Raw genomic sequence first — 13,607 nt, 5'->3', positions numbered from 1 at the left:
GAAGTATTTATTAAATACTTCTTGGGGACATGGCACTAAAATATTTCATCTGTCTTCAAGATATTATGTAGTTGGAGACATATTTGGAGATGAATGTCATGGACAGTAAGTATTACAGGAGCTCAAGGAAGGGAAAGGTCCTTGTGGATGAAATCAGTATGAGAAGCTTCAGGAAATAAGATGGACTTCATAAAGTTTCAAGATTGTGTGATTTATAAATGTGGAGAGAAAAAGAGGTTGTTGTTGAAGAATAAAGCATGAGTGGGAGCTTAGTGAGATGAACTGTTCTGGGTTAATTAATGAATTAATTTTACCACATTCTCTTTGTAATCCTAATGGATGCTTAATGATGCCTTTTTTTCTTACTGCTTTTCAGGGCAGTGTTGGCCCAATGGGACCAATAGGACCTTCTGGAACTCCTGGCCCAATGGTATGGTTCTGTTTGCATAGTGGATATTTCCATTTAATTTCTCTATGATGTCACAAAATATCATTTTTTCTTTTAGGGTCTTTCAGGGAATAAGGGCCTACCTGGAATCAAAGGTGATAAGGTGATTTAAATATTTATATTATCATAGAGATCATTTCTTATCACATTAATTTTTTTCTTTTGAATCAACACAACTTATAAAATATTTTGTTTTTATATATGAGATCTAATCTGTACTATCCATTATATAATTTTTCTCAGAAGTAGGAAAGCTAGAGAAATGATTTTTCTATAATTAGTATTTGTTTTCTTCTACTATTGTCATGTTTCCCACGCTTAAGTGTCTTTGTGTGGTATTGTGCTCTCCAGGGTGAACAAGGCACTGCGGGAGATCCCGGAGAACCAGGGGATCCTGGAGACAAGGTAACTGTTTTGCCATTAATTTTGTATAAATACAAAAAAAACAGTGAAGAAGTATAAACTTTTTAAAAAGAAAGGAGTACTCATTGTTTTAACCATGGAATTTTTTAGGATAAGGTAGCAATATGGTTTTACATGTTTGAAACAGGTTTTCTCAATTTTTTTGGAATATTTCCATGAATTTTTTTAGTAGTCTGTGATAGAGGTATCTGCCATTTGTAGTATAATGGCTTTTCTCTTCCCTCTACTATTCTCCTCTTTTAGGGTGCTGTTGGTTTCCTAGGACCACCAGGGATGAGAGGAAAGCCAGGAACTTCAGTAGGTTTGAACTTTTGCTTTGTTCTTTCTGATTAACAGAGTGCACACCATGGCATGAGTCTTGACGCTTGTTGGCATTAGTAGAATATAAGAGGTAGGATGCAAGCCTGTATCCTGGCATTTTCTCTCTTAGTTCTAGAATAAAGCTAATCCTTCAAGTTTTCAGCTCACATTTCATAGACTGTTGGACCACACCTGCCCCACGCCTCTCATCCCAGGCCAAAACCAAATTTCCACGAGTCCTAAAGACCTTGTTGATCTATTAGAGACAGTATTTAAGTTAAGTAGTGGACTTTTAAGTCAGAAAATATAAAGCACCTTAAATAATATTTTAATTTTTCCGAATATCTGTTTCATTACGGAAACATTCTGAAGAAAAGATAGCATGTCACACACTTTTGTGGGCCCAAATATTCTAGTTCCATGTCTTTTTTTAACCAGTTAGGGCATCAGTTATTTGGAAAAAAAGGATACCTTATATTGTAGTTACCATGAAACCAAAAAATTATAAAACTAAAATTACTGACTAATTTAAATCATTTAAATCAAATGATTAAAACATGAGTTAAAAGTATATATCTGCATATTAAAAATCATAATAATTATTATAGATAACATTTACTGAGTGTTTACCAAGTGCCAGGCACCTTTCTAAGGACCGTACGTGTAGTTTAACCCTCGAAACAATCATATGAAGTTGGTACTGTTATTATTCCTATTTTACGTTTTAGGGAAACTGAGACACAGAGAGTTAAATGACTTGCCCAAGGTCCCATAGTTAGTTGGTGGTCACCTGGGAAAAATAGGTTTCTGACCACACGCCCAATTATGTGAGCAGTGTGGGATAGGTAGCAGAGAGACCAAAGAAAAAAACCCAGAGATAATGTACAAGACGTAAGAGTTTATTGGGAACTTACATACAGGGAGTCCAGGAGCAACTGGCTCGATGGAGTTGTGCACCACTACCACGAACAGAGAGGGAGTCGCTCAAGTAGGCAGGGTGCTCAGTAGGCTACGTGCTTGCCAAGAGGGACTGACCTTGCATGACCAGCATTTCAAGGACCAGTAGCTCATGTGGAAGGGCTCTGTGTTCTTCAAGACATGATGTTCTTTGAGATTAGCAGGTCCAGTTGGCCAGGCCCTGGATCATAACAATGCCAGGTGGTTGCTGTCCTCCCCAGAGGGGGCCAGAAGTCTACATGGCTGTGATAGGGCATTTAGGCTGGTGTTGAGCAAGCAAGGCCCTACACTAGGTGATCATGTATATCAGATCATATATTAGCCACTGTGCATTACTGTTTTAGGGTTTAACATTTTAAGATTGTTTGTAGATTTTAATATTGATTATAACTCTGTGAAGATGATTGTAGTTAGGAAAAATAGATATAAAATTATAATTTATTAATATAATATTAAAATATACCTAAAAAAAGAATGTTGTTTTCCTGAGCAATTCATCATGTTCTCTCTAACTCCACCCTCCCATCTCAGGATTATTAATTTTCACATCAAAGGAAGCAGCATTAAGTTACAGAACGTTATATACCCCCCTAGTTTATGACTTCTAATAGGGAGCATTTCATATACATCTCTCAGTTATTACTGAATCCAAAGAATAGGTTTTGGCATCCATTTGTCTAGTGACATGTTTGTGGTGAACTTGGGTTTTACTAGTTTTTCACCTTGGACTCGGGGTAAGCCTGGTCAGCCATGTACTCAGACTTGTGTCCTGGAGTTGAATCTCAGAGTGCGTATATAAGGGGCGTGAGAATAGGTCATGAGACAGCAAAAAGCTTCTGGTTTGCAAGGATGATCCTAAACCACAGAACAGGGACTTCTGATATGTGCAGTGCTTGGCAAAATAAGACCATAATTTCTTATACCTTCAATTTTTTATAATGAGAGGATTTCCTAACTTTTGATAATAATAGAAGGAAATGGTTCAACACATTTTCTAAGGCCAGTGCAGAGTAATAAGTGATATCAATATTATTCTCTTATGCTTTACAGTTAGTTGAGAAAACTAGAGTCAAATATCATGCTTTTATAAGGTAAACCTTTTTAACATTTCTCTTACTCTTTGATTCAGTTTACATTGATAACATGTTTACTGGGGGCAGGAGGGCCCCTGGTCTGAGAAGCAGAGACTTGCATTTTAGTCCCAGCCCTGACACTGACCTGCTATGGCTGTGGGCATTTAACCGTCATGGTATCCAGTTTCTCATGTTTTAAATGGGAGTCAGACTACATCATATTTAAAAGGTTCTTTGCAGCTCTGTAACTCTATGATCTTTTTCTCTCTTAAATAGTGGTTACCAATATTTCTCTAGTCTAAGCTAGAGAAAAGGCAGAGAGCCTGTTTCACCTTTAATACATTGTCTTAAAACCCTTAATATTTTTTTTTCCTGGAATAAATCACCAGAAACTCTAATGTGGGTTTTTTAGGGCAGGGATGCTGGGAGCATGAGACAGTGAGAGTGAGATTCTTACTTGCTTATTTTATATCTTTCTGTATTCTAATTAAAAAAAGAAAAACCATTTTTAATGTCAACAGGGATTACTTTGGTAGGAGATAGTTAACCATTTTTTGTTTTATCATCTTTGAAAAATACATTCTTTGGACTGAAGATAGGATAGATTTATGAATTAATATTTGTGAGATGGCCTTCTCTTTAGATTGTCACTTTATTTATCACTTGTTTATATCTTATTAATAGAAAAATTGTAGAGGTTTGACCTGGAAACCTTCCCTAGTTATAGAAGGAGACACCTGTTTAATGTAAAATAGCTTACACAGAATCAGTTATCATATTATGAAACAAACTTCCGCATTCAATTATACAAATTAGTGCCTACCTAAAACATTTGTGTACTATCATGGAAAGAATGCCAAAATCGTAAGCATGTTTTTCTTATATCTCCTACTTTTGGTTTTCTGTTATCTAAAATGTTGATGTTACTGATATTGTTTCCAAATGGATCTGAGTTGTAACGAGTAAGAATATTTTTAAGATAAAAGAGTGTTCTGATCTGGAAGGTTTTTACATATTGAAACAGGAAAGCTTTTGCTCTGCAAGTATTTAAAAACTAGAAAAAACTACCAATCTGAAGTTGTTAAGAAATATTTTTTCCTTAACACAGAGAAAACAATGACAATTATATCCTTTCCATTTCTTACTAGAATTTCTGTCATTTATAGAGGTTTGCTCAATCATTATTGAATTCTCTGAAAGTTACTTGAAAACTCAGTTTTTATAAAGGAGAATTGACATTCAAGGAAACTTGCAATTGAAGTTTTTAAAAATGAAAAATTATTCTGAAGAATGAATAAAATTGTTTCACAATTTATGTTTTTATATATTTGGTTGTCAATAAACTTTTCTGAAAACAAAGGATTAGGGTATGCTATTTTTTCCTCAAAGCTTGTAAATTTAGCTTCTTGTTTGTATTTTGCCACAAGAGGGCCCCGGTGAGCACTCCATCTCTCTCTAAGAGAGGTACTTGTCATTTCAGAATTTAAGACTCCCATAGATACAGACTATGATGGATGGTGATTTTGTTTATTTAGGAGAACTTATATGAACTTCTGAATGCTATTTCGTGACCTTTCTCTAGCTTTGGTTGCAGCAGTTGTACTGTGTACTGTTTCATGTCCAGGTTCTCCAGTGCTGTATGACAATGGATTTAGTGCATATAGGAAACTGCCCTTAGTTCTTGCAAAGTGGATAAACTCATATTGTATCTTGAAATTTTATGTGATCTGAGGCCTATTTAAATCAAAATTGAAGCTCACATAGAAATTTAACATGGCAGAAATAATGAATTCAATAGTTTTTCTTAGGAAAACAAGGATATCAGACTACTGGCCTTCCCTGTTCTATACTATCGTCTCTTGCGAGCATTGCCAGCCCTCTCTAGTTTCAGGCCTTATACCCACTTCTCTCTCCTCTGATCTTCCTCTCCAACCCAGATTTAAAATTCTTAATCTGTATGTCAGAAAGTGACTTCAGAGGTACTGAAACCAATTCCTCAAAATTTTAATTGAAGGATCAAAACAGTCTAGAATTCTAGGTCTCGTTCAAGTGAGGAGAGAGGCTGTGAAGGGAAGGGTCAATGGTTATAAATCTGGGTAACATTTGATGAGGACTTTCTATGTGCCAGGCACTGTGCTTCTTTCTCACTTTACGTATATTGCCTCATTTAATCCTCACAGTGACTCTGTGAGAATGTTAGCACTCTTACTATTATTATTCCCCTTTTATTGATGAGAAAACTGAAGCTTAGAGAGATTAAGCAACAAGATTCTTAATTACTAAATTAGCCCCCTTATAGGAGCAGAGGAGAGGGGAATTTTCAGACAGTCCTAGGACTCTGGTTATTTCTGAAGGCAGTTCCTCATCTAGAGTTCCCCACCTTGTTGAGTCAAACTTTGTTGTCTTATCTCTGGGAAATGCACACAAACAATTTTTTTTCTTTATTTGAGCACTGAAACTCATTAATTTGTTTGTATCTCTAACAGGAATAAATGTATATTACATCTGTACACATTTTATTTAAATAAGTTTTCCACAATGATGATGTTTACAAATTCTTTCTGAAAAGTTGTTACAACTTTCTTTGACATAATATATTGACCATTGTTTGCTGAAAAGTCATTACACCTTTGTGTAGCATAATATTTTGAGTGCTGTTTACTTACCATATGTCTGCTTCCTTTTTAAATTATATTTGTTAAATTAATGTTTATATTTTGATCCCCCCCCCCATTTTAGGGCCAAATAGGTGACCCAGGACCCCAAGGACCATTAGGCCCTCCAGGACCAGAGGTAAAATGTTGGTGGGAAGATAATAAATTTGAAACAAAAATCCTAGAAATTAAACTTGTTAGGTAAAATATGTTTTTACACAATAGTCTTAATAAAGATTCTCTTTAAAGTTTATATCTTCATAGTCTGGACTAAATTTTTTCTGTTACATTGGGAGGTATGCAGCAGTGATCCCAAGGAAACAGAAAAACTTTTAGTCACATTATCATCCTGATTAGATCAAGCCGATTTATTTGTTCTGCACAAAAGATATTAATAACAGATACTTGGGGCTTGAAATCAAATTTTAGGACCTAAAATCCACATAATTTTAATTCAGAATGCTTCCAATTTTTGCTATATGCAAATATCATTTTGATTTCATATTCTAGAATAAAATGCAATTAAATCTGTGTTACATATATCAAATTTGCTTGTATATTCTTTGAAACTTTAGCTTATTGCTTGATATAGAGTGGCTTTTTTTTTCCTACAAGACCACATAGTACATAAACTTCTGAGATGAGACATGTTTTTTAAAATAATTTTGTGAGTCAAAGGTATATCACATGGAGGTAAAGTTTCTGAAGTTCACTCTAGTTCAGAAATGTAAGCCCAAATATATACATATAAATGCACGTACGCACACAGAGACACGTCTAATTCAGAGTCGTAGATATAGCAGTAAAGCTGAGAAAATGAATTTGGCTTCAGAATAAATAAATCAGCATAAACAAATCAGTCTCCATGTCGTCAGGGCACTAGGCGAGAGTTTCTGGGCATAGTGCTGTACTGACGCTTTCTCCCTCTCTGTGAACCGTGAGATCTCTTTGTACTCCACAGCTGTCTTTCAGGGTTGGCTGATTTCTTTAGCAAATACCTGTTCTTACTTATTGTCTAGTTTAAAAACACATTGGATATTGATAGTTCAAAAATCTAAAAAACTACATTGTACTTAGTTTTATTAATAGGGAGGTAATAGGATATAAAATGCTGCAATATGTTGTGTCTTCATTATGGAAAGAAGGAAACTGTTTTGAGTAACTAAAACAATTAACATATAATTAACAGGTTAATATAAGTTTATCTCTTTTATGAACCTAACATATAATTAACAGGTTAATATAAGTTTATCTCTTATATGAACCTATATTCTTTCAACAATTTTTCATGAAAACCTTTCTGGAATGAATCATATTTACCTGTTCTCATACTGAAGATGCAGACCCTAATTCATCTTTCATTATGTTCAAAGATTATTATGAACATGCATTGTTCTCTTGTAACTGTAGTTACAGATGGTATGCATGCTGGAAAGGACTGTTTCACCTCCTTGCCATCAGGATGATTTTGGATCTTTTGCTTCTTTTTCATAAAGCCAGGTTAAAGGATGCTTAGGCCATGTTTTTTTCACTTGGTCTTTCAAAATCTTTCTTTTTTCTCTGTTGTCTTTGAGGTTTTATGGTTTGCAATCACCATTCAAAACACTGTCTCATTATCTTTGATTCCTGCACTACTAATACAAGTTTCTGAGTCTCAACCTTGTCAGCCTGTGCCCATTCTTCCTCCTCACCTATATTAAATTTTTTCATGGGGCTAGAAATGGAACCTGCACTCTCTCAAGAAGTGGTGCAAGGTTGTTTTGGGAAATGGGGCCTAATCCAAAAATTATAACTTCTTGATCTTAAGAAGGTAATACGTAGGCGACCATATTTGAGGCAACGCTTTTATCCAAATCCTCAAATCCTCAAAGTTCTCAACATTAGGCTTTTAAAAGAACTGCAGGTCGAAGAATTTAAAATAGTATGTTTAATAGTATATCAAGCCTGAAAAGTTTATACTTGCACGGAGGATGAATTTTCTCAAAGAGTCTTCTATGTTTTGCTAAATTTAGGCTTTATCCTGTAGACAATGATCAAGGATTTTTAAGCAAGGGAATGGAATTATCAGACTTATGTTTTCGACATATGTGTTGTAGCTGGAACAAAGGTAAAAGAGGAGAGAGGGAAAGGTGACAAGAAGGAGGGAGGGAGAAATGACAAGACTAATTAAAGGCTATACGGAGGATAATGCAAGCCCAGGGGATTAACGATGAGGGCCTATGACAATAGAGAGGAAAGGACGGCTTTAAGAAATAATTAGGAAATATAATCCACAGCACTTGAATCATTCATTCAGTTTGTGTGAAAGAGGAATAAAAGATAATTTTAATATTTCTTGCTTGAACAGTTGGATAAAATGTGGATCACCATTCTAAAAATAGAGAATAAAAGAGAAGGAGGAGGAAGATATTCATGGTGGATGGAGATAATGCTTTGGTTTTGAATTTTTCAGGGCTGAAGTGCCTCTAGGACCTACAGGAAATTAGTCCCATAAGGGTAAAGAAAACTGTAGGCTCTAAACTCAGAAGAAAAGAGTGGACTAGAGATATGTATTTGTATAGTCATCCACATAGAGGTATTAGGGGAAGCAGTTGTAGTAGATGAAATCACTAAGGGAGGGTTTATGAAACAAGATCTGAAAATACTACATCTGGGCACTCATCCCCAGAGGCCTGCATTCTATGTCTACAGTGCAGTTAAGTTTTAAATTGACAATGTGAGGGCAGTAAAATAAACTTTGGTAACTTAAAAACATACTCCTAAGTAACTCATGGTCTAGATAGAAGAAAAAAATCACAATGGAAATTAGAAAATATTTAGAAATGAATAAGAAGAAATCACTAGAAAAGTTTGAGTGTTGTGACTAAAGCAACACTTAGAGGAAAATTTACAGACTTAAGTGCATTTCTCTAAGAAGCAAGGAAAATCAAGAATAAATGTTATGTATAGCATAAGTGGTGTGGGGATTTGTTTTGAAAGGAGAAAGAAGTTGAAAGAGGTCAAATAGGATAGACTCCGTTTTCTTTGTAAGTAGGAGAGTAAATCCCAAGACTGAGAGGAATATGTGCCGGCAGAAGGAGGGCTCTTGAGGAGTTCGTGAAGAGTAAGCAGAGGAGTGACTGGGGGTTATAAAATAATTTCTGAGTTGTGTTAAGAACTCAGTTGAGATTGGAAGACTTTTTCCCCAAAATATAGCCGCAAAGTCCTGTACATTTTATTAGGACTGGATTGCAAATTTGAGTCTGAACTTCCTACTGGCCAAAACAATGAAACGTGATCAGTTATATGCATCTCTCTCTTGGATAAAAGCATATTAATTATTCAAAAGAAGGGCAGCAATTCATGGTATTGTGCGGCTTCCATCTTTCAATATAAATTGATAGCATAAAACCAAAGTACGTTTCAGTAAGAGTAATTCTATTAGGGGTCAAAACGATGAGACCTACATATCTACTTCTGTGATAGCTTTTGTTACTTACTGGGTGAGAAAAAGTTTAAATTTATATCTGAAAAGTACCGTACTTTGGGGATTAATATCTTCTGAATGAGAATTGAGGAGTTAGCCTGAGTACCTTGAGCAAATTACTTAAGCTCTCTATACCTTTCCTCATCTGTAAAGTGGAAATATTAATAGTACCAACCTCATAAAGTTGTTGTGACTATTACATGCATTAATACATGTAAAACACTTCAGTGTCTGGTTAATATGAAGCACTCAATATGTGTTGGCCGCTATCACCACCACCACCATCATTGTGGAACACGGTCTAACAGAGAAAAAATAGTTATCTGAGTTAGCTCAGTGAACTATTGCAATATTTTGCAAATATTTTATAGTCATGAAATATTTTACAATTGTATTTGTTATTCACAATTATGTTTCCACTGAGGAATTAGGTTAAATTATACAAGACTAAGATCAGCTGCCAAGCCTTCTTCAGTAGCTGCCACTGTTACCACGTTGGGGTCTTGGGTTTACAGACACCAATGGTTAGGCCGAGTTTATTCATGCATAACTGTAAGATATAGAAAAATAATGACTATTTTTTTCTTTAAAACCATATGAAGAAATATTAAACAAGTACTTATGTTAAGCAAACACTAATCTTTTAACCTTATATTTAAAACTAATTTCAGACTTCCAGAAAAGTTGCAAAAATTGTTCTAAACTATGTAAAAGTTGTTCTAAAACTATATAAAAAGTTATACTTAGAGAAATATACTACCTCCCAACCTTTCTGGTCTGTCCCCATTTCTGTTTTCTTTTTCAGAGTGCTCCCACTCACCCCCTGGGCTTGTTTCACTAGTTTTTGTTTTATCCTTGGTGTGTGTGTTATGTGTGTGTGTGTTTTGTTTGTTAATAAGCACATTTACATATATTTTCTTTTCAAGACTTTTTTCTTACATAAAAGGTTAGATACTCTTTTGCACTTTGTTTTTTTTTTTACTTAAAAATATATCCTGGAAATTATAGCATAGCAGTTCGTAGAGCTCTTCTTGGTCCCGTTTTGTAGCTGCATAGAACATCATTGTGTGGATATATCATAGTCTATTTAGTCATTCTCCTGTGTGGGGGAATCTAGGTTATTTCCAGCATTTTACAATACAAGCACTGCTGCAATGGATACGCTTGTGCTTATGTGTTTTCATCTTCTTGAAGGTATAGCTTCATCGTAAATTCCTAGAATTGGAATTGCAGGGTCAAAAGAAAAATGTATATTTAGTTTTGTTAGTTATTGCTAAATTCCTCTCCAAAAGGATTGTTCTGATTTGCATTCCCATCAGAATTTCTCTAATTATGATATTTTTCTAATTGTGAGTGAAACTGAATGTTTCTTTTTCATATGTTTAAGGGCTATTTTTATTGTTTTCTTGTGAATTGTCTATTCATGTCTTTTGCCCATTTTTCTGTTGAATATTTAGTCTTTTTTTCCCTAAATGTTTACAAATTGTTTGTATGTTAGGGAAATTAGTCCTTTACCTGTGATATATACTGCATGTATTTTCCCCAACTTGTCACTTGTCTTTTGACTTTGTTTCTGGTATTTTTTTTGACATATAAAAGTTTTAAATTTTTTTTAGCCAAATTTGTCAATCTTTTATTGAATTTGGATTTTGAATCATTCTTAGAAAACCTTTTCCTATGCCCAGGTTATAAAGGAACCACCCATGTTTTCTTCTAATACTTGACTAATTTCATTTTTTTACATTTAGGTGATACATGAGGAGTTTTTTTATTGTCAATATAGTGATATATATTTAATTTTATCTTTTTCCAAATGGCTTATCAATTGTCCCAGAAGCATGTGTTGAGCAATTTGTCTTTGCTTCAGTGATTTTTTTTTTTAAAGGTTTTGTTTTTTTCCTTTTTCTTCCCAAGGCCCCCCGGTACATAGTTGTATATTCTTCGTTGTGGGTCCTTCTAGTTGTGGCATGTGGGACGCTGCCTCAGCGTGGTTTGATGAGCAGTGCCATGTCCGCGCCCAGGATTCGAACCAACGAAACACTGGGCCACCTGCAGCGGAGCTCACGAACTTAACCACTCAGCCACGGGGCCAGCCCCTGCTTCAGTGATTTTAAAACACCATCTCTATCATATGCTAAATTTCCATGGTTCTTGGGTTTATGTCTGGACTTCGTTTTCTATTCTACTTGAATGGCTGTTTTTTCCTGCACAAATATGTTGTTTTAATGATAAAAGCTTTTTGGTATTTTTTTAACTTTAAGAATAACTAGGAATAATTGACAAATACAATTGTATGAAGTGTACAATGCGATGATGATTTGATATACCTATACATTGTGAAATGATTACCAAGATCAAGATAATTAACACATCCATCACCTCATGTGATTAACTCTTTTTAAATTTTTTTGTGGCGAGAATGCTTAAGATCTACTCTGAGCAACACTGAAGTATATAATACCATATTTTTAACTGTAGTCACCATCCTGTACATTAGATCCTCAGAACTTATTATTTTTATAGCTAAAGGTTTGTACCGTTTGACCTACATCACCCCATTTCCTCCTCCACCCTCCCCAAAGCTCCTGACAACCACCATTCTTTTCTCTGTTTCTATGAAATTGGGGTTTTGTATATATATATATTCCACATATATGTGATAGCATACAATATTTGGCTTTCTCTGTCTGGCTTATTTCACTTAGAATAATGTCCTCCAGGTTCATCCATGTTGTGAAAAGCAGCATTTCCTTCCTTTTTATGGCTGAATAATATTCTGTTGTATTTACATAGCACATTTCTTTATACATTCATCCATCGAAGGACATTTAGATTGTTTCCATATCTTGGCTATTGTAAATAATGCTGCAATGAACACGGGGGTGCATATATCTTTTTGAGTTAGTGTTTTCATTTTCTTTGGATAAATACCGAGAAGGGGAATTGCTGGGTTGTATGGTAGTTCTGTTTTTAATTTTTTGAAGAACCTTCATACTGTTTTCCACAGTGGCTGCACCAATTTACATTCCTACCAGTAGTGCACAAGCGTTCTCTTTTCTCCACATCTTTACCAACACTTATTTGTCTTATTATTTTAAAAAAGATTGGCACCTGAGCTAACATCTGTTGCCAATCTTCTCCCTTTTTTCTTCTTTTTCTCCCCAAAACCCCCCAATACATAGTTGTATATTCTAGTTTTAGGTCCTTCTGGTTGTGCTATGTGGGATGCCACCTCAGCACGGCTTGATCAGCGGTGCCATGTCTGCACCCAGGATCCGAACCAGTGAAATGCTGGGCCGCTGAAGCAGAGTGCACAAACTTAACCACTCAGCCATGGAGCTGGGCCCCTCTTGCCTTTTTGATAATAGCCATTCTAACATGTGAGGTGATATCTCATTGTGGTTTTGATTTGCATTTCCCTGATGATTAGTGATGTTGAGCACCTTTTCATGTACCTGCTGGCCATCTGTCTGTCTTCTTTGGAAAAATGTCTATTCAGATCCCATGCCCATTTTTTAATCAGGTTGTTTTTTTGCTATTGAGTTATATGAGTTCTTTTGTATTTTTGACATTAACACCTTATCAAATATATGGTTTGTGCATATTTTATCCCATTCTGTAGGTTGCTTTTTCAGTTTATTGATTGTTTCTTTTGCTATGCAGAAGCTCTTTAGTTTGATGTAGTCCCACTTGGTTATTTTAGCTGTTGTTGCCTTTGCTTTTAGTGTCCTATCTGAGAAATCATGGCCAAGGCCAATCTCAAGGATCTTTTTTCTTATGTTTTCTTCTAGGATTTTAATGGTTTCAGGTGTTAATATTTAAGTCTTTGATCCATTTTGAGTTAATTTTTGTGAGTGGAGTAAGCTAGGGGTCAAGTTTAATTCTTTTGCATGTGGACATCCAGTTTTCCCAAAACCAATTATTGAAGAGACTATCTTTTCTCCATTGTATGTTCTTGGCACCCTTCTCAAAAATTAGTTGACTGTATATGCATGGGTTTATGTCCAAGCTTTCTGTTCTGTTTCTCTGATCTATAGCAAAAGCAATCCGGAGAAAGAAGAACAAAGCTAGAGGCATCACACTTACTGATTTCAAGCTATATTACAAAACTGTAGTATTCAAAACAACTAAAGTTTTGGTACTTAAAAACTTTATTTGTTATGGTTCTTTGGTACCTTAGAGTAATAGTACTTTATGCTATATTTTAACATCTGGAAAGGCTGTACGTCCTTTTAGCTTTTCTTTTTCGGTGGTTTCCTGGCTATACTTGCATACTCATTTTTCCA

General features: G+C 35.1%; 1 protein-coding gene across 9 annotated transcripts in view; it reads left to right on the top strand.

Annotated features, from left to right (window-relative positions):
- COL24A1 (collagen type XXIV alpha 1 chain) overlaps nt 1–13,607 on the top strand; it is a 348,320-nt gene that overhangs the window by 101,236 nt on the left and 233,477 nt on the right. For 8 of the 9 annotated variants that reach the window (XR_006886072.1, XM_046645896.1, XM_046645897.1 and 5 more), the window contains 5 exons: nt 377–430; nt 507–551; nt 800–853; nt 1,115–1,168; nt 5,941–5,994. Coding sequence is in view for 8 of the 9 variants with exons in the window: in XM_046645896.1 (XP_046501852.1) it covers nt 377–430; nt 507–551; nt 800–853; nt 1,115–1,168; nt 5,941–5,994 (261 nt within the window). In the remaining variant the exon portion in view is untranslated. The remainder of the gene's footprint in view (nt 1–376; nt 431–506; nt 552–799; nt 854–1,114; nt 1,169–5,940; nt 5,995–13,607) is intronic. The other variant, XM_046645900.1, reaches the window with a different exon arrangement.

Source organism: Equus quagga, chromosome 18 (assembly GCF_021613505.1).
Source record: "Equus quagga isolate Etosha38 chromosome 18, UCLA_HA_Equagga_1.0, whole genome shotgun sequence".
Classification (NCBI taxonomy): domain Eukaryota; kingdom Metazoa; phylum Chordata; class Mammalia; order Perissodactyla; family Equidae; genus Equus; species Equus quagga.
This window is presented reverse-complemented; position numbering and strand designations above follow the sequence as displayed.